The 27,964-nt window shown below is 41.4% G+C and overlaps 1 protein-coding gene across 3 annotated transcripts; it reads right to left on the bottom strand.

Moving 5' to 3' along the window:
* Nucleotides 1-24: 24 nt before the first annotated feature.
* LRRCC1 (leucine rich repeat and coiled-coil centrosomal protein 1) lies at nt 25-27,655 on the bottom strand. 3 transcript variants are annotated; one of them, XM_083859264.1, is made up of 19 exons: nt 27,282-27,655; nt 26,997-27,202; nt 26,575-26,640; nt 25,660-25,827; nt 23,622-23,791; nt 23,312-23,521; nt 22,185-22,387; nt 21,297-21,456; nt 20,813-20,961; nt 11,210-11,414; nt 8,796-8,935; nt 7,294-7,495; nt 6,005-6,190; nt 4,651-4,825; nt 3,760-3,923; nt 2,711-2,919; nt 2,381-2,518; nt 911-1,046; nt 25-275 (listed from the first exon to the last, which is right to left on the bottom strand). In XM_083859264.1, the coding sequence occupies exons 1-19, from the start codon at nt 27,329-27,331 to the stop codon at nt 144-146; spliced, it is 3,069 nt and encodes a 1,022-aa protein (XP_083715390.1). In that variant the 5' UTR covers nt 27,332-27,655; the 3' UTR covers nt 25-143. The 3 variants fall into 3 exon arrangements, with proteins under 3 accessions (XP_083715390.1, XP_083715391.1, XP_083715392.1); XM_083859265.1 differs by lacking the exons at nt 26,997-27,202; nt 27,282-27,655 and having other exon boundaries at nt 25,660-25,738; nt 26,575-26,962; XM_083859266.1 differs by lacking the exons at nt 25-275; nt 911-1,046; nt 2,711-2,919 and having other exon boundaries at nt 2,386-2,518.
* Nucleotides 27,656-27,964: the final 309 nt, after the last annotated feature.

Here is a 27,964-nt window from a genome sequence, read left to right as displayed (position 1 = left end):
ATTATGAAAATAATGTAACAACATTTCTCTGCTCCCTGAACCATCATAATATACAACAAAGACTTAATTCTCTAGAAAACAAGGAAAAGTGCATTGTAGTGGATGAAACTGCTTGTGTGATATACACACTTTTAGTATAAATATTAATAATCTTCAAAGTCTTGTTGAATATCATTCAATGCATCTGTAAGTCGTCGTATTTTATTTTCCATGGCTTTTTTATTGTTTGCCATTTCTTGCAGAAGCTCCCGCATTTCTTCTTCAACAGAGTAGACCTGAAAGAGCACACAGAGATGAAATACAATTCTTGCTTTTTTTAATACACCTAAACCCATATAAAATCTTAGCAATTTTTAACACTTGGCAAATTTTTTAATTTTTAATAAGCAATGCAGGATTTATATGCTTATGTTTGAATATGCAATGCATTACTCTTGATACTGGATGCAGCAGCAGTATTTTTTCTTAAAAAAAATGTATTAATGTGCTCGAAGGTAGCGAGCACCATATCAATCCAGAAAACTTATGGAAAAAAAAGCAGCAGTTGTCATGTTAAGGAAGAAAGCAGTGGATGACAGAAACAGTAATAGTTAAGGTTGGCATAGGTGAGTTAAATGGATTATCTGGCATAGTCATTATTACCCTTGCCTGTATAGATAAGGAAATGTTTAGCTATTGATTAATAATAGCTGCACAGCATGGAGCGTTACTTTGCTTGAATATAAAACATTATGATGGCACAAATCTAGAGATTTTCTTGCTGTGCAAAGATTGAGTACTAAACCAAGACTGTTTCCATCCAGAGTCAGCCTGATAGACTCAATCAGGAGACTTCCAAGCATCACTCTTGTAACAGCTGTAGAATAAAAATGCAAATACAATATATGTATAAATTGAGTATTAAAATTACTTTTTCATTTGCTGCTTCAATTTGTTTTTCCTTTTCATTTTTCAGGTGCAAGATTTCTTCCTCATGTGCTGCCAACACTGACTCAAGTTGTTTTCTGAAAGCACTATCCATTTCGTGGAGCTTTTGCACAGCAATCCTAAAAAAAAATAGGAAAAAAAAAATCATAGTCCTGCAAACAGCTGAAGAATTTTGCTTTGTCCAGTTCTGCCTTTGATAAGGTTTTAATAACTTAAGCAAGAAGACAATTATATATTGGCATCAGAAGTGTCCTCTTTTCTCAAGTATAAGTTTTAGCTTTATGTTTTGGACCTCTGGCATTCTCTAAGGAGAGGCATTTAATTACTAGCAAAGGATATGAAGATTAGGGGTTGGTACTGTCAACATGGATAAGAACTCCACCTGTTTTCAAACATCTTACGCTTTTGGTTCCCAAGAAGTGAATGAACTGTGTGATCCTGTGAATGGCCTGTGAGCCTGTGTCTCACAGAAACAGAAAAGCGTCTCCTTCACCATAAAGAAGCATTTCTTTAACTCCAAGCAAATTCTGCTTTTAGGGGATAATTCTTAAATATGTAGGCAAAGCAAATTTATGCAATTAATTTACATCAAAATTCTGAAACAAACAAGAATTATTTAGAACAAAAATTTCAGTTTCATTATTGATCTTCTACAATTTCCAAATCCCAATACTACTGACTGTTTCAGATGGTTTGTTTTGTTTGGCTTTTTTGTTATTATTGTTTGTTGTTGATTTGTTGTGATTCTGATTTTTTTTTCTTTTTATGCAGTCTTATTAACTAGCTGGTATTTTCTCAAGAATAGTTGGGAGAAAGAAAATAAAACATGAGAAGGGGGCCAAAGAATAAGGTAACAATCACAGTAAGAATCTAAATTTATCACAGGTATCAGTCTAGCAAACTTTTCCATCATTCCAAGCACATGAAATAATTTTCTGGGTTATGAGTACTTGTTTCTGTATCATCTCATATTTAACTATTAATTGATCAAAGAAATTGACAGTACAAGAGGAACAAGAAAATAGATTAAAAATCTTACTATTTGTATGGGAAAAGAATGACAGGCAATTTGGAAACAGTCACAAACTGAAACAGTGATTAAAAGACACCAAGTTGGGCAGGAGTGATGATCTGCTGGAGGGCAGGAAGGCTCTACAGAAGGGATCAGGGCAGGCTGGATCGATGGGACGAGGCCAATGGTATGAGTTTATTTTCAAAGAAAATGGAAATAAGGAAGTTCAGATGCCAAATGCTGTAACAATGCCGGTTCCATGAAGTAAGTCACCTCTACAGCAGGAATTCCTTCTAGGCCCAGTTTGTAACTGGGCTCACCAAGTAGTTAAAAAGGTATTACACATTCTTTCACCACATAATCAAGCATTTCTGCACAGTTATTAATAGTACAACTCTACAGTAACTGCATAGTCACAAAATAAACTATTAAAGTGTTCACCTTTGGGTCTGAAGACTTTTATTTCTCTCTTCAATCAGTTTCTTCTCTTTGAGATCAAAGTTCTCCTTCATTTGTTTAACCTGCACCTCCAGCTGGCTTAACAGCTCTCCTTTACCTTGCCACCTCTTTTTCAGTGCACTGAAAATAAAATGCACATATTTACAATGAATGTAAATATCTCTTCTTAGGAAGGCAATAAAGTTTTTCATGCTTCCATTTTTCCTCCTTTCTGTGGGTTTTAATAGCAAGCAAGTACTCTCTGACTATAGAACAACTTCAGAGCAGTGTTGCATACAATGATCCCAAAGAATTATGATTTGTATGTATCACCTGTGTGCATTCCTAATGTCATCAAGTTCTACTTCTTTTTCTTCTAGCAGTTGTTCTAATTTCTCTTTTCTTTCATTTTGCCTTTCTAATTTTTCCATTAGCTTTGCACATTCAGCAGCTTTATCATCCAACTGTGCTCGAAGCAATTTCTGAGCTTCCCGATTTTCTTCATGGTGTTTTTTGATTTGTTTATCTTTTTCTTGTAAGCCCTTTAGAAGATAAATATTTTAGAACACATAAACTCCCTTAACTTTATTGTTACCCCTTAAGAGTGTGTGTTTAGTTTATGATGGAATACAGCAGAGAAGATCATGAAAGTTTACTCTTCTTAACATATGAAGAACACTTAGTAAAGTGATAGTAGTTATTTAATTTTCATTTGATTTTTTAAAAAAGTCATCAAAACATAAATCTGATGTTGAAAGCAAGATAAGAAAAAGGTTATTTTGAACTCTTATTCTATATAAGAGTTGAATAAACAACTTATATGTAAGTCACTGAGCTCACAATCTGTAACAATTAGTAATGCATCTAGCTCTTACATAACATGCTATAAAATTTTAGTTAAGCAACTAAAGTTTTAAGTCTCTTTATGAGACAAATGGAATTATTTAGACAAAACATATTACCTCTGCTGCCAAAATACTGTTTTACAAAAAGAAAACAAAGAAAAATATTTATGTTGTAAAATAAATGTGAAGCAACCTTTTAAAAATTATTTTTCCTTTTCTTTTAAACACTCAGGAAGAATTATGCTATCCTAGTTTCACTTCTCTTAAAATCATTATCAAGAATAAACTGAAGCACGGCAAAGAGAAGAAAGTCTGTACATTAATATGGTTTAATGAGAGGTTCAAAGTAGCATCACTGTGCCTCAATTTAATAAAAAGACCTCTTCTGCTCTCAGTGAAATGAATTGCCACTAAGAGCCTGATTGTGATTTGGAAAACTACGAGTGCACACCCAGCTTTTGTTACAGGCTTTGTGATAGCTAAAATTAAGACTTGCAGTGAAAGTTAAGCACATAAATTGTCAGATATGGCACTTACTTCTTTTAGTCTCCTAATTGTTTCTGTCTGATCATCCACTATTTTGTTTTTAATTTTTATGGTATCACTGTCCTGTTCCTTTTGCTTTTTTAACGTGTCAATCTCATTTGTTAAAACTTCAATTTTTGCCTCCAATTTCCCCCGATCTTGCGCAAGATGAGCTCCTGGACAAAACAGGATATTCACATTACAGTAACTCATTTTATAGATGATTTCAATATTTGGAATGTTGGGAGATTGAGCCGGGGGAAGCAAAGGTAAGGACTTTACAAACCAAAGTATTGACTGTTTTGCCCACTGGAAACACTGTAGGGATTTAATCTGTAGGTAGGTAACACTAAAGAGGAAATGCAGAACTGAAGGTCTGTGTTTTAACCTTTCTGAAAACTTTTCTGAAAAATAGTTGACAATAATACTTACAGACCCCAAAAGACCACAAGGTGGTGCTGAGTCACAGGAATAGAGAAAAATGAAAAATGCCCAAACTTTTTCTTTTTTTGCTACCAGCATCTAACACTCTTTTAAGATATATACCAAAATTTCCATATGAGACTTTCCTGCTAGACAAGCATTACATAACATTATTTACAGATCCTTGTTTTTCTAGTTTCATGTTTGAAAGTTCTTTGTACAACTTTATGGTATTTTTACATTTTCAGGAAACAGATAAACTGTATTCACAGCTGACTCCCACAACTGCTGTTATAGATCCTGTATCAGCCCATGTGCCACAGAACATCTATTTTTGCACATCATCTTGACAACTGGATAAGATCAGGAAGTCATCATATGACCCCGTCACGATTAAAACTATATTGGAGTGTTTATTTGAAACATAAGATATTGAACACCACCATTTTTTCTTCAAAAGAAAAAATCCCACTATTTTACCCTGTTCTGCCAACTCCTGTCCCCATATTTTTCTTTCCATTTTTAATCCATCAATCACAGATTCCTGGGCTGTCAGCTGGGAAATAAGTTTTCTGTTTTCTTTTTTCAGAAGTTCAACTTGAACAGCCTTTTGTTTGTCCTCCTCAATCACAGTTTCAAGTTCTCCAGTTCTACACTGTACAAACAAACATTGGGAAAAGACAGTAAGATCATTTGAAACAATATTCAAATTTTCAAATCAATACTGATGGGGTTAGGAAAGTAATCCTTATATACACTAAATTAAGTTAGCTGAAAAATATTCTGCTTGCATTCAGGGTTCTATCTCTATCTCATTCTAGTTGTGAAACACAAATGTTTGCTTAAAATAGACATACTTCAATCCCAGAAAACTGTAAAGCTGACTTCTAAATACCCACTCTAAAGTATCAATGTCATCATAAAAACCTGCTTAGAATTATAAATGCACAAGTCAAGAAAAGCAAAAGATAAAGTAAAGATATTAAAAACTGAATCAGAAGAAGACAGAAGCTGGGATGTACTTTCATTTCCAATGATAAATGTGTATCTTGAATTATCCAAGCTACTTTTTGTTTTACAGATTACAGCTATTTAATATATGTATTTTTCAATTTGTTCTTAAAAGCATCACTGACTAGGAGAATCCTATTCTGTACAACAGCAAAATGTTTGGGCACCCTAACAACAACATGTAGAGGGGAGAAACAGCTGTGCAGGGATTGTACTGCACCCAAGTTTTAGCACAAAGCTGGACTGGATCACACCACTATTCAAGTGTTATGTCCTTAAAATCTAAAAAAAATATTTACAGATAATAGAATAGTGCTATCACAAAGCAACTGTGCCCACAGTATTTAAGATTCAAATTTGACAATTAAATTTGACAATTGACAATGAATAATACTTCTAATATTATACAACTAGGAGATACTAAGCTGCCAATAACTACTGCATTATTTGTTCAATTGCGGTTTTAGTTCATATACAGTGACCAATGCAGAAGCATGTTCCATTTCTTTGAATTTACAGGGGTCAGAGCTATGAATGTGGATTTGATTGGCCAATTGATATGTACAAACTGCTACTGCTCACAAGACAAGGAGAGCACTTTCCAAAACATGAAATGAGTCAACATTTTTCTATATGGGGAGCAAAGTTTTTGAGAAATAGAAGTGCAAGGTGCAAGAATAAAGGCTGACATGCACAACTGGGTTTTAGTGAAACAGGAAACCTGTGTCTTTCAGTTAATCAAGCTTGTATGGAACCATTAACTTTTATAGATGAAACATCACAAAAAATAATCTGTGTAGTTGAAATGTTTTGAGACAAATACCTTTAGGTTTGTTGTAGCTTCTTCGTTTGATTTTGTTAATTCTGCAATTTTTACTTTCTGTTCTTCCACTAAATTTGTCAGGTCTTGGATCAGGCTTGCCATGTATTTTTCCTTTTGTTCCAACTCAAAGAGGGCTTGTTTGTGTTCAACTAGATCAGCAGAAACTTTTTCAAAACCCTGTTTTACCTAAAATTTTATAAGACAAGACTTGAAAAAATGCTAACATTTGGAAAAAACTGTGTACATATAAACACAAGTGACATTTGAATTTCAAGTGAAGACACAGAAATTCATCAACTGTATATGAAATTAGTGAATATCTGAAACCAGTTTTCTCCTGGTTTGTTCATGAAACTTCACCTTGAAAAACTGGTTCTACCCAGCTACATATTTGTGGGAAAAAAAACAAAAACAAAAAACAAAAAACAAACGCAAGACCAACAAAGCATAGCAAAAAATCCCAAACAAACAAGCAAAACCCACACAGAAAAAAAAAATCACAGGTGGATGGGAAGTAGACCAGAAAAATCATACTTGGGATCTAGATTTAATCTCATTTTTAGAATTGACATTAAAATCTCAAAAGAAGGACAAAGTTAATTCAAGCCTTTTTTTCTTGCAACAGAAAGATCTGAAGGGTAAAACCCCTGTCTTTTCTTTCCTCTCTTCTCCCATCTACTTAAAACTTATTTAAAACAAAGAAAACCAAGTTTAAGGAGAAGCATTTAATATTTTATTTAATATATAAAAAAGGTAAATACTAGTCACAGAGGTAAATTCTCTAAGAAATTTAGCAAGCAAGTTTTGAATTTGAGTTTCAAAATATATATCCGAAATTCAATTTTGAAAATTTACACAATAAGGAGCTATATTATTAAATACATTTGTATATATATATATTTAACGCTAACCTTATCAAAACACAAACCAAAAGAGAGATTTTACTGTAATTGAATAGATTCTAATTGAAGGTCAACATATTTTAAAAGAAATTAATAATATCAGACAGAAGGGGGTTTTAAATTTTATTTGATTAAGTTCTATGTATGAACAAAAATACTAGGGTTTTTGAGTGCTGTCTTGGCATTTGTTGTCATTGTTCTAACCACTGTTATTTTAAACCTTTCTACCACTATTTTTGCATCAATACTTGGAGCAAAGATCATAGGGATAAAAAAAACCAACCCAACAAAACACCAAAACCACATCCAGAATATCCACCCAAACCCACACATTTAAGAGAATTAAAACTCCACCTAGTGTGAGATGAAATGTTCTCTTAGTCTTACCTCTTCAAACCTTTTTCCTTCGATAGTTAAAGCTAAACGAAATTCATCTTCTAACTCTCTATACTTCTGGTTTGACATGTTAATTTTCTCCTGCAATTCTCTAACATGCTGTTCATGCCTCTGCCCCTCTTTAGCCACTTCTTTTGACAAAGCCTCTTGAAATTCAGGTCCATTTAAAGCAACTCGGGTTCCAAATTCCTTCCTGAAATTACCAAGCATACACTTGTGACATGAACAGCAGGACCTCACAATGCTGTTTTAATTCTTTTCCTTGGTCTTACTGAACAAGGATAATGAATTACATAATAAATGGGATAAATTCCTTCATATCACAGACAGCCTTCAGTCTTCTCTGACAATGGCCTTGGCATGAGGAAAATTCTGTTGACTATTGTTAAAAACACCCAAAGGAATATTCTTACTTTTTAATTCAAACATTTGTAGAAATTGTTCAATTGTGCTTTTGCTGTGATTTAGCACTTGTTTGCTTTGCTGTTAACAAACATCTAGAAATGACACTGGAATCAGAGAAAAGCCCTGTACAGGCAGACACACTCTTTTGCAGTCAGTCATTCCTTTTACCCTCACCCAACAACTGCTGCTATTCACTCAGCTTCAAAACCTGAAAAGCAGCAGCAACAGGGACCTAAAAGGACAGTGTTGAAGCAAATGTACCCTGTACTTTAACAATACTCTGTTCATCTACTTTAAAACAAAACAAAACAAAACAAAAAACAAAACACCCACTGTTCTTCACATTATATCTTTTAGAGCTTTATGAAGTAATTATTGGAAGTTCTTAAAACAAAGCTGTAAGAGTCTTCCCTTCTAAATCTGCAATTTTATTAGTATCTGAATACATTTTCTCTTGTAAGATTTAGCAAATTTACCCAGCTTATTTTATTAACAACCTTCCTTATATAATACTACACCTTATGGTACTTCTTGGTATAGTTTGTACACATTGATTGTATTAGCTGAACACCAGAGAACTTAGCCTCAAGTATTCTCCAAAAAAGGGACATTTTCAAAGAGAAAAACAGCCAGGCAGTTATTTGAAATAGTTCAAATAACTCACCCTCTGCCTAACAAGCAAGGTACTGCAGACGCTGACTGATTTTTTGGAGCACTTTGTGTTATTGTAGCATATGCAGCTCTTCACACAGTAATTCAAATACAATTTTATTTTTGTCTGATTATTCCTGGATTACAGATCAAGTATTTAAAATAGAGAATTTGGCCATAAGACAAGGACCTTTCACAGGAAAGGCTGGAAGTTGCCTACATGAACTTATGAATTGGGAATCTACAAGACATTCTTAAATGAGCAAGAAAAAGACATTACATATTTACAAAGACCATTTCTCCCACTAATCAAAACATCCAAAACAAACCAACCCCAAACAAAAAACACATCTGTACTTTAGAACACATTTAAACAAAACATGTTGGCAACACAAGCATCTCTATTAAATTGTGAAAGGAAAATAATGACTCCATACCTTTGCTCTTGCTCTCTTAACACAAGAAGCTCATGCAGCTGTTTTACCTTCTCCTTCTGTTGTCGCATGGATATTCGAAGTAACTGCACTTCTCTTTCATTTGCTGATGCTTTGAGCTCTGCTTCTTGCACCTGTTTCATCTGTGTCATAAAGACAAGAGCAAGATTTTCTTAAAACTGTAATCTAGTCTTCATGTTTTATACTAGAACACAAACGAACAGGTGCTTTCTAAGAGTTTTTTGTTTGGGGATTTTTGTTTGGCTTTGTTTTAGTTTTTTCCTAGTTTGTTGTAACAGTTGAAGAAACTTAAGACAAGTTGTTTAAAATAAAGTCTTAATTTTCTACAACTCAAAAAGCAACTTTAATAAAGAACAAAGGGCATTTACCTAATTTGTAAAGAACTTCAAGGTGTCCTGCAGAAGTGGAAGAAGTGCATTGGCAGAATAAGTTCCTCAATCAGAAACTCTTTTATTTTAATATTTGTATTAGTTTCAAACAAAACATTTTCAGATGTATTCAACATTAACTTCACTTTTTAACTCCACTTTTGTAAAAATCTCCATCTTTCTGATTTGTACAGTTGCTGAACAGAGCTGCTTTCTAATGATTTTAGAAAAAATGTAGAATCAGTATAAACACCAGATGGCATACTCCACTTTTTCCATTTGATGCAAGCTTTTATGAGTAATTCCATTTTATAGACTTAAGCCTTTTAAATACAAAACTCTTTTCTGATTCAACATGAAGATGAAAAGACATGAAAAATGTTATAAAAAAGGTTTTGATTACTCATTAGATGGTAATTCAAAATCAGGACCCTTCAAAGGCTCAGTTCTTATGTTCTACATGTTAAGCCTTTTCATGAATAGTTCAGTGAGTAACTTCTAGACACACCACACTGTATTCCTTTGTTTGATGGAAGAAGACAAGCAATTCTCTCCTAAATTGAAGCACTTAAAAAATGTCAAGCAAGAACACATTTTGACAAAAATGTCAAGGAAGAACAAGAGAATAGGGTACACATTTAGATGCACAGTTAACTTACTCATCTTGAATCCCTTCAAGAAGTCATTAGAAATGCTGACTGAAGGCCTTAAACAGTGGTGGCTCCATAATGTATGGTGGAATAACCATAATTTACCCCTGAAAGTAATTGCCAGGATGTACAATGAGAAAGCTCTATGAAATATTCTAGAATTTCTTAATCTTGGAATTTTGAGAGTTTCATGATTATTCTTTGAAACATAATTATTAAGGAATATTTGCTACAGGATCTTAAAGACAGGAACAAAGACCTTCCCTTAATAAAAACAATGTTCCTACCACCAAGAGATGACTTATTTCTACAAACTCATTGAAGGAAAAATAAAAGCCTCATACATCAATAAGGTGTTTCCATTCTTATAGAATAGAAAACATGTGCAAATCCCACTCTCCTGTTCTCCAAATCACTAAATTTAGTACTTTTCAAACTGACAGGCTTTTAGATCAGATACCTGATCTAAACTGAAGTAACTTCTAGATTCCATAACAGCTCCAGGGTATCTACAGCTAAGGAAGGAGTGGAAGGGCCACTCAAGTGCCCAAACAGGAGAGGCTAAAAGTAGAGGGTGTCTTGGATGGTACTTCACAGTTTGTCTGTCAGCACACTCACTGATTCCCACTCCTTTCAGGGAACCTGAACAACAACACGTCCTAGAGCACCACACTCTCAGTTCAAAGACTTTTCAGGATGGATGTGTTAAGATTCATTTTCCCTAATTCAGTGACACAGGCATGAACTAACATAAGAATATGAACAAAAGGAATAGATATTGGAGGACACTGAAAATTCAGCAATTAATTTTTCAGAAATAGTGGCAGTATCTGGTGCAGCATCTTGATCTTAAATATTTGTATACCCAACAAAGAACCTCTGACTACAAAAGCATCCTTATATTCTCCAGCTGTAAAAACAAAACCAACCAAACCCAAAACATCACACAAACTAACCAGAATCTTTAACTTTCTCAGCAATTACTGTTCTGTTCTGGTTGCAATTAAAAGCATCTAATTCTTTATATAAGCAAAACAAACAGAACCACCAGATTTCCATCTCAGTAGTTAAATGCCTATTGATTTTAGCAACTTTAAAAACTTATCTTTGCCACTCTATATTTTCAGAAAATATCAATTCTCAGTGTTAAGTACATAAATACATGTTCTCCTTTATCTTAAGGCCACTATTTAAAAATACATTAATTAACAATTAAAATGGATACCTGTTATTAACTACTACTATGCAGAAAAAAAGCCCCAGTTTTTACTGTGGAAAACCTAGACTCAATCCTGGTAAAATCTAGTATTTTTTTGTATTCAGGACTATGGTAGCCACCCTATTGCCATTGCATTATTTACTCATGAAAAATGTTTACCTCTACTACTCGCTGCTGCAGTCTCTGTGTCTCCATCTTGGATAGTGTTTCTTCTAAAGCTTGCATGGCCTTCTGATATTCTGCTTCTTTATTTCTTGCCTGATTTAGCTCATTAGTAAGCCTTTCAGTTTCACCTTTCAGCTGTTGGACATCTGCTTGCAGTCTTACTTTAGCATCTCTCTCTTTCAATATCAATTCCTTTAACCTGAGAATAAACACCATGAAGTTGCATTACAAACATTTTACTTTTAAGTTTGATGCCAAACACATTGAGAAAAAGGCATTAGTAGCTGTTGTAGCAATCGATCTTGTTTTTTATTGAGTTCTACTATTTATAGCACTGTCAAAATAAACTGTTTAAAGAGATGTAAACTATTACTTGTCATGTGCAGCATTACTATATTCATTAAAAAAAACAACTGAGATTGAGACAACCTCATAGATACATCTTTTAGGAAGTGACATTCCATTATTACTTTGCTTTACAGGAACATAATAAGGCCCTTATAGAAGATGGTATAAATGTAGATAGGTATAAAATTAAGGTAGAAATAACCTAAAACAAAAAGGGCAAAAGGGGAAATTTTCACAGTCAGTCATGGATGGTAACTCAGGAAGCACGTGGCTTGTTTTTTCCTAAAGGAAAGAAAATGTGGCTTTGATACCTACAATGCAGTTAAGAAAAAGACAAATGGAGCAGACATCTCCAAAAATAAGGAGATCTTTTAAAAAAAAGGCTGCTGCTCAGAACACACAAGGATGGTGACAACCACCTCTCTGAAGATGTGCTAGTGTGGTGGTGCTTAAATTCAATTCCAGTTGGGTTTTCACTGCTCCAGTTTGGTTTTATAAGTTGTGTTTTATAATTTTGTAATTATTACTATTGTTTAAGATGGCCTCTCCTTCCCTCTCCTTCTCTCCTTCCCTCAGACTTTCCCGCCAAAACCTTGGTTGTCCTGGTAACCCTATCCCATAATAGTTGTTTACCACTTTTCTGTTAAGTGTCAATCTTTAAGTTATATAACTTCCCCACCCCCTCATCATGTATTCCTCCTCCCCAAGTTACTTATTATTGGTTCAAAAGTTGCGCATTCCCTCATTATACGTTGGCAAAAGGTTGTGATTGGTCCCACGCAATCCCACCCCTGTAACCCACTCAATAAAGAGCCGTGGCATCCCGAGGTCAGCGTCTCTCTCGGAGCGCTGCCTTGGGGAACACGCACCTCCTTGGTTGCACATCCTGAGAGTCCCGCCTTTCTATTCTGCGCACTATCTGCACCGTGGTCGGGTTTGCCCACGCCTCTGGCAAAGTGGCCCCCTGGTTGTAGTGGCGGCAGGGCTGGCCGGAGCTGCACCCATTGGAAAAGCCGAACCACTGCAGTCTGGTGCCCAACGTGGGGCTGTCACGCGTGGGCAAACAGCAGACGACCCGACGGCGACGGCACTGACGAGGCGCACTCAGTTCGAGAGCGTCGCGGGTGAATCCGGTCGATCGGGACCTTTACGGATTTTTCATTGTCGTCGCGCCTCCTGGTGGAAGCAGCCTTCAGGTGCGCTCCCGGGAGGACGAAGAGGGTAGCTTCGCAGCACCCAGTGGAGTCCTCTTCGGTGCGGATTGATCCCAGACCAAACCGCCGTACCCACGCAGGAACCAAGGGAAGGGTAAGTGTGAGCCCCTAGCCCTCACCCTACCCAAAAAGGGGGATCCAGCCCAGGAGCTGATGTCCTGGGGGGATCAAGCCGCGCGGCACTTGGGGGGGGGGTTGTTTTCCTCTCTCGGGTTTTTGTTTAAAGGTTCCTGGTTTTATTTTGTTTTGTTGGTTTGTGTTTTGTGTTTCCGCGGCTCCGAGCTGGTGCGCCTGAGCCCAGCTATCGGGAAGCCGCGCGCGGTGATCGGGAGCGACACGGCCGAGTCCGTGGTCTAGTGGTTAGGATTCGGCGCTCTCACCGCCGCGACCCGGGTTCGATTCCCGGTCAGGCGGGACCGGGACCGCGAGAGCGGCGGGACCGGAGCGGCGCCGTGCTCGTCCCTTGGCCGGCTCGGGCGCGGCGGACCCGGCGGGCCCTGCAAGCCGGAGCCCACCCCGTTTTCAGTCTGCGCACGGGCGACAGACGCAGTTTAAAGCGGGTTTTTTTGTTTTACGAGGCACCTCCGGGGCGGAGGCAGTGGGGGGGACTGCCTGACCGGAGTTTTCGTGCTGGGATTCGATTTTTAGTTTATTTTTGTGTTGCGGTACGGTTTGGAAGTTAAAAATGGGTGCCAAGCTCTCGGCAGAGCAGAAAGGCGTGTTTCGTTGTTTTGTTGGCGTTCTCAGTTTTAATAATGTTAAGTTTTCCGAAGGAGAGCTGAAGCAGTTTGTGCACATGCTCTTTCTGCATTTCCCCAAGACTACCCCGGAGGCTGTGACAGAGCTCCGATTTTGGGAGCCTGTCGTTCTTAAACTTACCAATTTGGCCGCCTCTGGGGACAAAAAAGCGGCGAAATATCTGTTCTGGTCCCAAAAAATTCGGACCGCCGTAAGAAATATGAAAGGAGTGCAGAAAGAGCGGTCTCCTGGAGAAAGCCCTGTTTCCCCCCGTTGTTCCCGTTCTGTGTCCCGCTCCCCGTCACCCCGCCGCGGCATTCTCAGGGACGCAGCGGGCAAACCCCAGCCCGCCAGCCCTGGCTCCCTCAAAATGCCGACCCCCCGCCCGGGGCAGACAGGGCAGTCTGCCCGGGACATCCGACGGAGCCCTGGCCACGCTCCCGAGGAATTTTCCCTTCCCCGAACCTCCCTAAACAAACCCCGAGTTTGGTTCAGCATTAGCGGAGGAGAATGCACACAAAATGCCCGCGCGGAGCCGCATGGCGACCGCGTGGCAAGTGCACGTGGCGCTCATGCGGAAAAGCCGCATGGCGACCGCGTGGAAAGCGCGCATGGCGACCACGTGGCAGGAGCACGCGACGCCCATGCGGAAGGCGCACGCGGCGGCCACGCGGGAGAGCCGCGTGGCGGCCACGCGGGAGAGGTGCAGGCACGCGGCGCCCGCGCGGCAGAGGCGCGGAATGGCGGCGGCCGCATGGCGCGATCGTCCTCTTTGTCCACCCTGCCCGCCATCCCGCTGCCGGAGGCGCCGCTCGCCGCTGCCGCCATGGCCCCGCTCCCGTTCCCTTCCCCTTCCCAGTCTCCCAAGTTTTCTCCCACCAACCCTTTTCTGTCCCCTTCCACTCTTCCCCGAGGCCGTCCCTCTCCTGAAACTCCTCCCTATGACCCCCCCACCTGCCGCTCCTCCCGAGTCTCCACCCAAAACCACTCCTCCGAAGGCGTGCCTTTCCCAGACCCTGACACGCCCCCCTCCCGTCGCAAGCCACTCCCCTCGGTGACACCCAAGTCCCGCCCACTGCCTCCCGGTTCCCACGCCCCTTCTTCCGGTTCCCACGCTTGGGGCTTGGAGGGGGAGGGGTGGGATCCAGGAAGTGATGACCCCCATGTCCCTTCTCTCGCTCCAGTTACCTACAGGAGGGGTAGGGGAGGGCATGAGGAGGCAAATTGGCAGCAATTGTCCCAGAACGTGGTCAGGGAACTCATGAAGGCCCTCAAGGAGTACGGCCGCATGAGTCCGTACTTCCTTGGCTTGTTGGATGGCCAGATTACCGGGAGTGATGTAGTCCCACATGACATCAAGTACCTTTTCCGGTGCTTGCATTCCAGAACTGAGTATCAGCTCTGGTTTGCAACCTGGAAAAGGCACTTGCAGGACGCCCTCCCAGGGTGGTCAAACGATCCTGACACGGCTGTAGACAATGAAGGAAACATGATTACGCTGTCACAAGTAATGGGTGAGGGAGAATGGGAGATGCCACAAAAACAAGCTGAAAGCCTCCCAAGGCCGTTGTTGAAACGAATTGCTCAGGTTGCTGTGAAAGCGTTTTCCACCATGCGGCCTTCCGGCCCCATGGAATCCTATTTAGATATTTTTCAGGGACCTCAGGAAAACTTCCTGTTGTTTGTGGAAAGGCTTACGGTAGCCATAGAACAGCAGGAAGAGGACAAAGTGGCAAGGAACAGGCTTGTCATGTCACTGGCATTCAAGCACGCCAATCAAGTCTGCAAACAAGCCATGCTCACCCTTCCACGGAATCCCAAGCCGACATTACAGGACTATGTCGAGGTGGTAACTGAGGTAGTCCCCCTGATGACACCGGGAAAACCAGAAAGGCCGGAACATCGAAAGAAAACCGTGAATGCAGCAACCGCAGCGACCCCAACCTTCCATCAGGACAACGCGGCCGTGGTACCAAAACAAGGGAGACAGTCATCTAGAAATGCAGCTGACAGGCCTTGCGTCTTATGTGGCAAGCGAGGTCATTGGTGGCAAGCTTGCCCCCTGAGACATGAGTTTCAGGAATTTAAACAAATGAAAGAGGGAGGAGGAGGAAATGGGAGGGGAGGAGGCTCCCAACAAAAAAACGAATAAGGGAGCGCGGAGCCGCCCAGTGCGATGACCCCAATCGGGCGGTCCAAGCCGGGGGAGGGGGAATGGGGAATGTTGATTTGAGTTGCACCGGACATGACATTTTAACGAGCTTGACTTTTTCTTCCCAGAGGCAGCAGAGGAACCCTCTGCAAAGTCCGAGAGGGAATTCACCGGACGAGTCAACGGACTCCCCTTTGAGGAGTCTTTCACCTGATGATCCTGACCCGAATGTGCCTGTTCCTTTCGCAGGAAAGTCCTTGACGACAACAAGCGAAGGAGTGCCCTTTCATCTTGAATTATCTGATGCCCTGTGGATCCGTGATGATGAGTGGCACCGCGTGGCGGTATCTAAAAATCGAGGTACCTGGCACAAAATTGGCACAACATATGTAGTCGTGGGGGATTGTAAACATACCCCGCCGGAGATCGAGATTGTTCCCCAAACCACTCCTGCGGATCCTGAGTGGTTTGAACTCTGGCTCCGCTGCACGAGTCCACCCATTTATCTGTCAAAGGGACAGATAGTCGCCCAGGCAATACCATCACTCCCCGAAAGGGTGTGTCCCGAAGGCGACTGCAAGACCTGCCACCCCCAGATAAGCACAGTCATGAACATTACACATGACAGACCTGAGGAGGTGTGCAAATTAAGGGTGGGCGGGGAGACCACCATCATCAAGGGTCTCCTTGACTCGGGGGCGGACGTAACGGTGATCCCTGAACACCTATGGCCGTCACGTTGGCCACTGCAAACAGTGGTTGAACAAGTTGAGGGTGTTGGAGGCCTTCAATTGGCAAAAAAATCTGAAAACATGGTACAAATTAAGGGGTCCAATGGGCAATTGGCCAACATCAAGCCCTTTGTTTTGAACTACAAAGCACCTCTGTGGGGGAGAGATGTCCTGGCCCAGTGGGGGGCAACAATTGAATTCCCTGACCCTCCACAAAATTTTCGGGCTGCAGTCACTGAACAGCGCCCCACCCAAAAACTGAATTGGAAAACAGATTCTCCAGTTTGGGTGGAGCAGTGGCCGCTTTCTAAAGAAAAATTAAAGGCGCTGAATGAGCTCGTGGAAGAGCAACTCCGAAAGGGTCACATAGAGGAGACCACCTCTCCTTGGAACACCCCGGTGTTCATGATACCGACAAGAAATCCGACAAGACCCGATGGAGGCTTCTCCAGGACCTCAGACAAATTAATGAGGTCATTGAAGATATGGGATCTCTCCAACCAGGGATGCCTTCCCCAGCCATGTTGCCCCAAAATTATAATCTGGCAGTAATTGACATCAAAGACTGCTTTTTTCAAATTCCTCTTCACCCCGACGATGCTCCGCGGTTTGCGTTCTCGGTTCCTAACATCAACTGAGAGGCCCCGAGGAAGAGGTATCAATGGCGAGTTCTTCCCCAAGGGATGAAAAACAGTCCCGCCATCTGCCAGTGGTACGTGTCTTCCTTGCTGACCCCCGTGCGTGCAGCTGCACACCAGGCCATCATCTTTCATTATATGGATGATGTGCTCGTGTGCGCCCCCAGCGACGACCTGTTGACGCATGCGCTTGACCTGACAGTGGCTGCACTGGTTGCTGCAGGGTTCGAGTTGCAGGAAGCAAAAATTCAAAAGATGCCACCTTGGAAATATCTTGGCCTCGAAATTAATAAGCGGACCATTGTTCCGCAAAAATTGGCTATCCAAACCAACATCGAGACCTTAGCGGATGTGCACCAGCTGTGTGGGGCTTTGAACTGGGTGAGGCCTTGGCTGGGTCTTACCACCGAGGACCTAGCACCTCTTTTCAATTTATTGAAAGGGGGAGAGGGGCTGAGTTCCCCTAGGTCACTCACCCCGGAGGCACAGAAAGCACTGGAAAGGGTTCAAGAGTTGATGTCCACCAGACAGGCAAATCGATGCCATGCTGATTTGCCTTTCCGCTTTGTCATTCTAGGGAATCTGCCGCACCTCCATGGAATGATATTCCAATGGGACAACGGGGTGACCAGCATACCCCGGAAGGACCGAGGCGGGAGAGATCCTCTTCTTATTATAGAATGGGTCTTTCTCAGCCACCACAGGTCCAAGAGGATGACACGCCCACAGGAGTTGATGGCTGAACTAATCCGGAAGGCCAGAGTCCGCATTAGAGAACTGGCCGGTTGCGACTTTGAGGTGATCCACGTACCAATTCGGTTGAGTACGGGCCAAATTTCAAAGGCAATGTTAGAGCACTTGCTTCAAGAGAACGAAGCACTTCAGTTTGCCCTGGACAGTTACACTGGTCAAATTTCAATCCATCGGCCTGCCCACAAAATTTTTAATTCGGATGCTCAATTTAAATTAAATTTAAGGAGTGTTCAGAGCAAAAGACCGCTCGAAGCCTTGACAGTTTTCACAGACGCGTCCGGAGGGTCCCACAAGTCAGTGGTGACTTGGAAAGATCCTCAGACTCAGCAGTGGGAGTCTGACGTTGCTGAGGTGGAAGGATCCCCTCAGATTGCTGAGTTGGCCGCAGTCGTCAGGGCCTTCGAAAGGTTCTCTGAACCATTTAATTTGGTAACCGATTCGAGCTATGTTGCGGGTGTGGTGTCCAGAGCGGAGAACTCAGTTCTCCAAGAAGTGACTAACATTGCTCTGTTTAAGTTGCTCTCGAAGCTGGTAAGGCTAATCTCCCACCGAGAGCAACCGTTTTACGTGATGCACACCAGGTCGCACACGGATTTGCCGGGGTTCATAGCGGAGGGAAACAGGAGGGCTGATGCTCTTGCTGCCCCTGTCGAGAAGGCCCCACTGCCCGACGTTTTCCAGCAGGCGAAGCTCAGCCACCAACTCTTCCATCAGAATGTGCCAGGTCTGGTCCGAGGATTCAAACTGACCCGAGATCAGGCCAAGGCCATTGTGGCGACCTGTCCCAGCTGCCAGCGACATGCAGTCCCAACCCTGCATGCCGGGGTGAACCCGCGAGGGCTGAGCAGCAACGAGGTTTGGCAGATGGATGTTACTCATGTCTCCCAGTTTGGGAGGCTGAAGTACGTCCATGTGTCTGTGGACACCTTTTCTGGAGCAGTCTATGCCTCCGCCCACACAGGGGAGAAGGCAGGGGATGTCATTAAACACCTTCTCCAAGCCTTCTCTTTCCTAGGCATCCCTAAGACCATCAAATCGGACAACGGGCCAAGCTATGTTTCCAAGGAGTTCCGCAACTTCCTCCAGCAATGGGGAGTAGAACACAAGACTGGCATCCCCTACTCCCCGACAGGCCAAGCAATTGTGGAGAGGACACACCAAAACATCAAAAGAGTCCTCAATCAACAGGGACAAATTCTAAAATTGGAGTCACCCCAAATTCGATTAGCCAGGGCCTTGCACACAATTAATTTCCTAAATTGTTCATTCGAATTTATGAATCCCCCAATAATTAGACACTTTGGAGGGAACCCAAATTTAAAATTAGAGTCCAAACCGCCAGTTCTCGTCAAGGACCCGGAGACCATGAGAATGGAAGGTCCACACGATTTAATCACTTGGGGATGCGGGTACGCCTGCGTATCGACACCCACCGAACTTAAATGGGTGCCGGCCAAGTGGGTGAGACCTTATGTTCCCAGGGCCTCCAAAGGGTCAGACCATCAAGTGAAAAATGTAGCTTGGTGAAGAAAAAGGAAGCCCGTTGGTCCGGAGGAAGAGAGGTCCGCTCCTTCCTTCCCCATTCCTCACTGGCTTTTTGTTGATTAATTTATTTTGTTATATTTTACTCCTAATTTTGTTTTTGTTATTCATAATTGGAATTGCGTTTGGCATCATCCGACGAGTCACTCAAAAAGCCATCACTGCAGCCACCTCTTCACTCAGCGTGAACAACGTCTGGGCCAGTGTTCCTCCCGTCGAAGAGATTGAGATGCAGCAACTCCCGCCATGGGAAGACGAGGAATACCCTGACCCAGAAGACTTTTACACCGGAGACTGATGACGAGAGGTGGCTCATGGAACAAGAACAGTTTCAGGAAATCTATCCCCCGAACAGATACTACTAAAATCCATCACAAAAAAATAAAAAAGGGGGAGATGTGGTGGTGCTTAAATTCAATTCCAGTTGGGTTTTCACTGCTCCAGTTTGGTTTTATAAGTTGTGTTTTATAATTTTGTAATTATTACTATTGTTTAAGATGGCCTCTCCTTCCCTCTCCTTCTCTCCTTCCCTCAGACTTTCCTGCCAAAACCTTGGTTGTCCTGGTAACCCTATCCCATAATAGTTGTTTACCACTTTTCTGTTAAGTGTCAATCTTTAAGTTATATAACTTCCCCACCCCCTCATCATGTATTCCTCCTCCCCAAGTTACTTATTATTGGTTCAAAAGTTGTGCATTCCCTCATTATACGTTGGCAAAAGGTTGTGATTGGTCCCACGCAATCCCACCCCTGTAACCCACTCAATAAAGAGCCGTGGCATCCCGAGGTCAGCGTCTCTCTCGGAGCGCTGCCTTGGGGAACACGCACCTCCTTGGTTGCACATCCTGAGAGTCCCGCCTTTCTATTTTGCGCACTATCCGCACCGTGGTCGGGTTTGCCCACGCCTCTGGCAAAGTGGCCCCCTGGTTGTAGTGGCGGCAGGGCTGGCCGGAGCTGCACCCATTGGAAAAGCCGAACCACTGCATGCTAGGCCTGCCCTGCGCAATCCATTGCCAACTCTGGCCTGCCAGAAACGTTTTTGTTCTAATGTGCTGTGCAGAAAAAAGCCAAGAATGCTCTATATGTGCTATATGTGGTATATGTGGACAGGGAGACTTAGACACAGAAGGCAGAAGTTTGATATGAGACTAGATAACTTTGATAAGCTACTAGAGCTTGAGCTGAAGGTACAGTTATGATACAGATTGTTTGGAAAGTAATGGCTAGAAATGGAGGAAAGTGGCATACTGATATTGTTCTATGACAAGAACAGGAAGAAAGCTCCAGAAGGGAATTTCACTAGATAATACTGAGAGACATTCTAGCACTACTTCTTGATGCCTTATTTTCCAAGTATATTGTTTAAAGCTGTCCCTGTTTCTTAAGCCTATGAAATGAATTACTGGACACTAAAAAAAAAAAAAACCAACAACAAAAAAAACCCCATAACAAACTCTTAGACTGCAGCATTGTTTCCCTACCTGTCTGTAGTGTATATAGTCATACTCTGAGTATTCTTTTCTTCTTTTGCATGCTTCTGTAGCTCACTGACATGCTCTAATAATTTCTTCTCTGCTTGCTCTGCTTTCCACCTCCTTTCTTTCTCCTGATCCAGTTCTTGAATCAGTGCCTTAGCAAGAATGTGATAAGCATCAACTTACTAGGAAACATTCTAGCATAGCCAAAAATAACAAACAATATTTATAATTGTAGAACAAGACTTTTTTGTCTTTCTGGAATTCATGTATGACAGGAGAAAGTGCAAGCAACCAGGCCAAAAACTCCCATAAAAGTGAAATGAAATACATCCTCTCCCAGTTGACACTACAAGAACTCCACTACTTTTGATACTTTTAGTATCTACATGCAATTATTTTTGTTACCTCCAGTTTTAGTTTGACCAGGAGACATATGGCTTTAGATGAAGATATACTCATATTTAACTTGAAATGATGCAAAACCTACTCGGTATGTTGATTCCTCTATGGGATCTGAATTACATTCTTCTACTTTTTCCATATTGCTCTTTCTTCCAGTTAGTATTTCAGCTTTTCTTCCCACTACTTCAAAATGAGAGTCTTTCTGACTGGAGCATGGACACTTCAAGGAACTCTTCTTCTCTGCCCTATATGCAGAGTTTAAACAGTAACAGCAGATTCAGACACTTTTAAATGAAAAGAATTTACAGTTCTGTGCAGCAGCTGCATACTAGTGAGTTCAAAACTATTTAGAGAATAACTTGCAATCAGACCACAGAAACAGCTAAATTCAAATATTCAGCTCTAAAAAGATACAACTAGAAGATGCTACCTAAAACCATCTCACAATCACATAGACATGAAACAATTTCATAAGAATAGAGTAGCTGTAGAGCTGCAGTGGCTGACTGAGCAAATATATTCCAATTTGTATTGTCTTCTACTCATCAATTCTGATATTTACTATATAAATCAAACAAATCACTATGGCATCCTCTCTTCATTAAGGATATATATTCTTGACCATTGTTCTGACAGCATGAATCTTTTATTTTTTAATTACTCAGTTCCATCTGTGGAGAATTCTTTTGTCACCACAATTTAAAATAAAGATGGAAATATAAGCTGTTAGGATTTCAAAAGCATTTGTTTTGGAATCTTTAATTCAATTTCCTTCTCACTTGAAGAAAGAAACAGCTCATATGGAGAAACAACTGAATGAAGCCTCAGTAGCAACTCCTTTTTGGGGCACTATTAACTGACCTGATTTACTCAACCTACCACTTTCAGTGAAATGTTTCAAGTTAAAAGTATGTTCATGCTGACAATATTCAGTTTAATTCATTTTGGCTTTATATAGTAAACACTGGGATACCTGTCAGTTATTTTCTTCTTTAGATGACTTGCATGACCTTTTGTAGATAAGGCAGTTTTACGGTAAGTGGGGATCTTGCTTCCTTTCATGACCTTTCTGCTGTTCTCTTTTCCACTCTCAGTTTCACTCTCAGAAGTTGGATCTGTGTCTCTCTTAGCTTTGAGAGCACTTGGAGCAGCTTCCTGTCTCAAATTATCAGATACCTAAGAAGACATCAAAGTTTTAGATACAAATTTTACAATTTCTGATTGGCTAATTTTTAACACTTATTCAGGCGCTCTTTTTATACTTCTAAAAAGTTCACACAAAATAATTTTGACAAAAAACTTAGCAATTCTTAGCAGCTCTTTACTTTCCCAATACCTTCCTCCTTGCTGAAATATTTTGTTATTTTAAAGCTAAAGTAAATCCAGGATGCTTGAGAACATATAGTTGTTTCCATTTGAAATACCTGAAATTTGGTAAAATCCTTAGGCAGTTGGTGAAAAATGTAAAACAAACACAACACTTAAAACCAAAAATGCCTTGGAAACACCACTACCAAACAGACTTGGCAAACTTATGTTACCTATGTCAACAACGTAAACTCTAATACGTGATGAATATATCAGACCAAGCTGACCAATTGGTAAAATTAGTTTTCACCAACTGTATAATCCAGGCACTTTGGTGCATTTCATGTTTTACTCTGGTTCAATTAGTATATTGATGGTTTCAGGATTAAAAAAAAAAAAAAAAAAAAACAAAAACAAACAAACAAACAAACAAACAAACAAACAACAACCAAAAAAAAAAAAAAAAAAAAAAAAAAAAACCCAAAAAAAAAAAAAAAAAAAAACATTTTCTAATATAATATGACCAGATAGCTCTGCTAGTCCCATACAGGATGGTTTTTATTCTGTATGGAATGATTCATGATCGAAGTGCAATCTTCAGTTTTAAAGACTTGTTTTTATTTCATTTCCAGCTTCTCAAAATGATTAGGAACATATTAATACAGTCAGTCCACACATACCATACTAGAGCAGAAATGCTCTAGTCTGGGTCATCAAATTTTTCATTATCAGAAAGGCACACCTTATCTTACAAACAAAACTTGCTGTGCAATCACAGAAAAAAAAAATTACCTTTTGCAGTATCTGTAAAATCTGATCTTCTATTCTTTTAATCCTCATCTCACTGTATATTTTATCAAGCTGGGTCTTCTCAGGATCAGAAGATGAGACAAGCTCCGTGGAGGAGCTGGTGGCACCTTGCACCAGAGTCTTTGTACGCTGCCGGAACTGAGCCAGCGCCTGGTCGATGTGTGGTGTTGCCAGTGGTAAGGGAACGTTGTTCTATCAGAAAGAAAGACAACCCTTGTAGCATTAATATGTTGCATGCAAGATAAAAACAGAATGTGTCAATTTTAAAACCAGTACACACAAACTATGGCACCTGATCTTGGGAAGGAGGGCACCCAGACGAAACCAAAGAGCCCAAAATGTCTTCTAAACACTGGAAATCTGAACCGTTTTCTTCTGCCAGGTCCACTGATTCACCAGAAATATTTCTTCCATCTAGAGCTGTTAGCTGGGGCAATGACTGAAGAACAGTTTCTCTATAACCTTGAGAAAAAGACCACATTTAAATTGAAATCAACCTTCCAAGGAGATGCCTGGTGTATTTTAGGTACCTTGTCATCTTAAATGATTCATTGCATTTTTAATGTAAGAATGAAAGTAGTGAGTGATTTACAAAAATCACTTTACCCCACTCAAGGCTTTCAACAGACATCATTACAAATTAAATCAACTGGGAAGCTGCCTGCCTAGTCCTGATCTATATAGGGATTTTCCAGCCACCATCAGCACACTGCAATTGCACAGACAACCTTTCAACATCAGCCTACTGCACCCAAACAGTTGTAGCAAGTGGAAGGGCAGACAAATGTAAGGGAAAAGTAAGTTCTGAAAAGGCTTAGACAACTTCATCCTTTGCCAGTGAATGGAATAAGGCATTATGAAACTATAAAGCACTGAATTTAGCCTTCTTAGTTTATTAGAATTTGGGCTGCTGAACACTGAAGTTTTGAAGATGCCACCAAAGACATTGATATGAAGAAGTATGTAAATACTTGCAAGAAGAAAACTAGTGGCATTTTCTAAGTTGATCAGATAACTTTAAGAGTCCTGTTGCTTTTCTTTAGTGCCTAAATGTATCTGCAAAACATGATGAGTTAATTTAAAAACATTACTTAAAACCTTCTTTGGCTTTCCTCAATTACCTTTGATGTTTCTTTTGATTGTACATACATTTTACCTGTATCAACTGTGTGCTCATAATATGGTTGCTATTTGTATTGTTGTAATTCCTGCTGTCCTATTCTTGTAATGAAATTATCTTTGAACTCTTGCAAAAGCATCAATACCACTTCCACCTTCCCCTAAGAGATTTTCCCTCTCACACACACAAAGAAAATAAAACCACCTACACCAATATAGGATGCTACAATTTAACTTGTTTGAACTTAGAGTGTAACATTTTAATAGCCTGAAAACCCGACCCCTAAACCAGATGCTCTGAGCCAACTGAAAGTGATGTATCCACATGCATTCTCCAACTTGTCTCCATGCTGCCTAGTGAAACACCGGGCACCAATTTGGATGAAAATGCTAATTACTGCAGAGGATCCTAGAGTCTGGAACTGCTAACCAAAGCAGGGGGAAAAGAAGGAAAAGCTAACTGTTTCTGACCTTTCTCTGGAGGTCTCTATCAGTAGCAGACTACCTACTTCCTGTGCCTGCCCTCTGTCTATACAGTTTAGTATCTCTATGTACATTGTTTGCGTTCTCCACCTTTCCATCTTACAATATTAATACTCCTGTCCTTCCATTAGACCATGTGGCTCAGAGCCCCATCCAACCTGGCTGTGAACACTTCCAGGGATGGGGTATCCACAAAACCCCTCTGGGCAACCTGTTCAAGTATCTCACCACTCTTCACAGTAAAGAATTTTTTCCTAGTAGCTAATCTAAACCTACTCCAGTTCGAAGCCATTTCTCCTTGTTCTGTCACTACATGCCCTTGGAAAGAGTCTCTGTCCTTCCTTCTTGTAGACTCCTCTCAGGTACTGCAAAGACACAATGAGGTCATCCTGAAGCCTTCTCTTCTCCAGGCTGAGCAATGCCAATTCTCTCAGCCTTTCCTCACAGGAGTACTGCTCCAGCCCTCTAATCATGTTGGTGGCCCTCTGGACTCACAAGCATAAATGTTGAGCCTTATCAAAGCATATAAGTTACAATTTTGAGAATTTGCTATGAGGGGAATAAAAGGATTTTTTAAAATGGAAAATGAATTTATTTGGACAGAATTTAGATTTCTGCAGGCTGGCCAGTTTATGAATGAATTTGCAATTTTCAGAAAACGGGTCACAGCTTAAAGGAAATCACCGACCTACTGAGCACAAAGTATCTACATAAGATCAGATCCATACCTGCTGTGTGACAAACTGGATTGGCTTTTCCATTTCTGTCCAGTGTGAGGTTTGTCAAACAGTGCAGCCCCTTCATGCACTGTAGTAAGTGATTAATATTGCTTACACAGTTGCTGTGAAGGTAAATGTGGCTAATCTTATGTCTGGTTCCATGAAGGGGTCGAAATCCTGGAAATTTCAGGGAAAAAACCAAACAACCATAAAGTAATATTTTCTGCTACAGTCCTAGACTATGGGGTTTGGAACAAATTGCCTCTTGTTGAAAAATATTCAGTACATAATATATCATAACTAGAAATGAGAGAAATTTCTCCATATCCTTGTCTCCATGTTAATTACCTATGCTACTCCACCACAAAGTACAACACTTAAGCTAGTTATGTGAGCTTACTTAAAGAAACAGATAATCTCTGACTGTTCCAAAGCATGTAAAAATAAACCTTTTCCCTGAAGTTTCATTTTATAACACAAGGTCATTGACAAAAAATTGTTACCAATGTTCTTTTAATTTCCCATTATAAGTTCTCTTGATCTTGTAGCATGAAATCATAAGAACAACTGACCATTTTAACAGAGATATACAAGAGAACTTCCATATCACATGTAAAGTTGCATTTCTGTTCTATAAAAATGGAAGATATGAGTGTTTTAGAAGTAAGTCTGAAATGTTCACTGTACTACTTTCTGAACAAACCTGGCCTCACCCAACACAGAGGAATAAATTCTAGTTCAGAACAATCTTTGCTGTTAAAATCTTTAAAGCACAGAAGAGCAGCAAGTGCCACCTTTATTAGAATTATTCAGGAAATTGGCACTTGAAGCACTAGGAGCCTCTCAAAATACACTTGGTCAAGTTTTTCAAAATTAAAGTGAGACAAAAGCTTTGTATTGCACAGCACATGGCACATCACTTACCAGAGAGATCATGTATGCGATTATATGACAAGTTCAGTGTAGTTAAATTAAAGAGTTTTTCCAGTCCTAAACGAAACGAGGGGAAAAATAGAAACAGTAGGATTTTCAGAAGAATGTTCTGCTTTCATCAAATTCAAAGCCTGCAAAGTGAACCTTTAAAGATCATAACCACAAAGTATGATATTAAACTATAATTATAATACAAAAATCAGGTCTTCCTTCTAAATTAAGGCATTTGCTATAACACTTAAGAAGACTACATATACTCATCTTAAAATTTACTTTAGAATATGGTTAGCATACCAACCCATACTAACTTGGTATAACCTTAATTATATACAAACATTCCAGAAGTAAACTTTAAGACGACTCTTAGAACATCTTTGTAACTTGCTAAACGGGCAGAAATAAACATTGCAGACCCTCCACTTTGGTCAGCAGGTTGCAGGACAGGCTCAGGGTGCGCAGCTCAGCCAGGGAATCGAGCCCTTCCATGCGGCGGATCCGGTTTGAGGACAGATCCAGGTGCTGCAGCTTCCGGAGGTGGTCGAGCCCTTGGATCGTGGCGATGAGGTTACAGTGGGCGTTCAGCGTGTGCAGCTCCGAGCTCAGGGACACGTCCCGCAGGCTGTGGGGAGAAGGGCTCACCGTCACCCGAGAGCTCGGCCGCGGCCTCTCCTCTCCCCTCCCGGCCCGGCCGCACTCACCTCTTAACGCCCCTGTCCATGAGGCTGAGCTCGCCGGGGATCCCCGCCATCCCGCCGGGCTCCCCGCTTCAAACCTCCCTCGTCTCCCCGGCAGCGCTGCCCGCCCCAGGCCGGACACAACCGCCCAGGACCCGCCCAGGGCCCGCCCAGGGCAGGACCCGCCCCGGGGCTCCGCTGGGCTCCTCTGGGCTCCCTGCTGCCTCCTGCCGCTTCTTGCCGCTTTCCTGCCACTCTCTGCCGCTTTTCTGCTGCTTCCTGTTGCCTCCTGCTGCCTTCTGCCGTCTCCTGCCAATTACTACGCTCTCCTGCCGCTCTCCTGCCGCTTTCTTGTCTCTTTCTTGTCGCTTTCCCGTCGCTTTCCCGTCGCTTTCCTGCCGCTTCCTGCCGCGGGCCCAGGAAGGGGCCGGGTTTACAGACCGGCCTGCTTTGAATTCTTCTCGGGACGTGGCGGGGGGTTTTAGAGCTCGCCCGGTGTTAAGGGTTTCACAGAATCACAGAATATCCCGAGATGGAAGGAATACACAGGGATTATCCATGGCCCAGGAGTCACGCCATGAGTCTGAGACTGTGCGACTCTGCCAGGCCTGGGACTGTCACCGCCTCCCTGGGAGCCTCTTCCCCTGCCCAGCCACCGAGTGATAACCTCAGTGAGGCTTTCTGGGCTTTGTCAGGAGTAAAAAACC

This window comes from Zosterops lateralis (genome assembly GCF_965231275.1).
Source record: "Zosterops lateralis genome assembly, chromosome: 1".
Classification (NCBI taxonomy): Eukaryota; Metazoa; Chordata; class Aves; order Passeriformes; family Zosteropidae; genus Zosterops; species Zosterops lateralis.
This window is presented reverse-complemented; position numbering and strand designations above follow the sequence as displayed.

Coding starts and splice junctions, on each gene's coding strand:
- LRRCC1 (XM_083859264.1), bottom strand. CDS start 27,331: ATGGCGGGGATCCCCGGCGAGCTCAGCCTCATGGACAGGGGCGTTAAG. Junction 6,191..7,293: donor AAGGAAAAAGGTTTGAAGAG/GTAAGACTAAGA, acceptor ATAAAATTTTAG/GTAAAACAGGGTTTTGAAAA. Junction 276..910: donor TTGAAGCAGCAAATGAAAAA/GTAATTTTAATA, acceptor GTGCTCTTTCAG/GTCTACTCTGTTGAAGAAGA.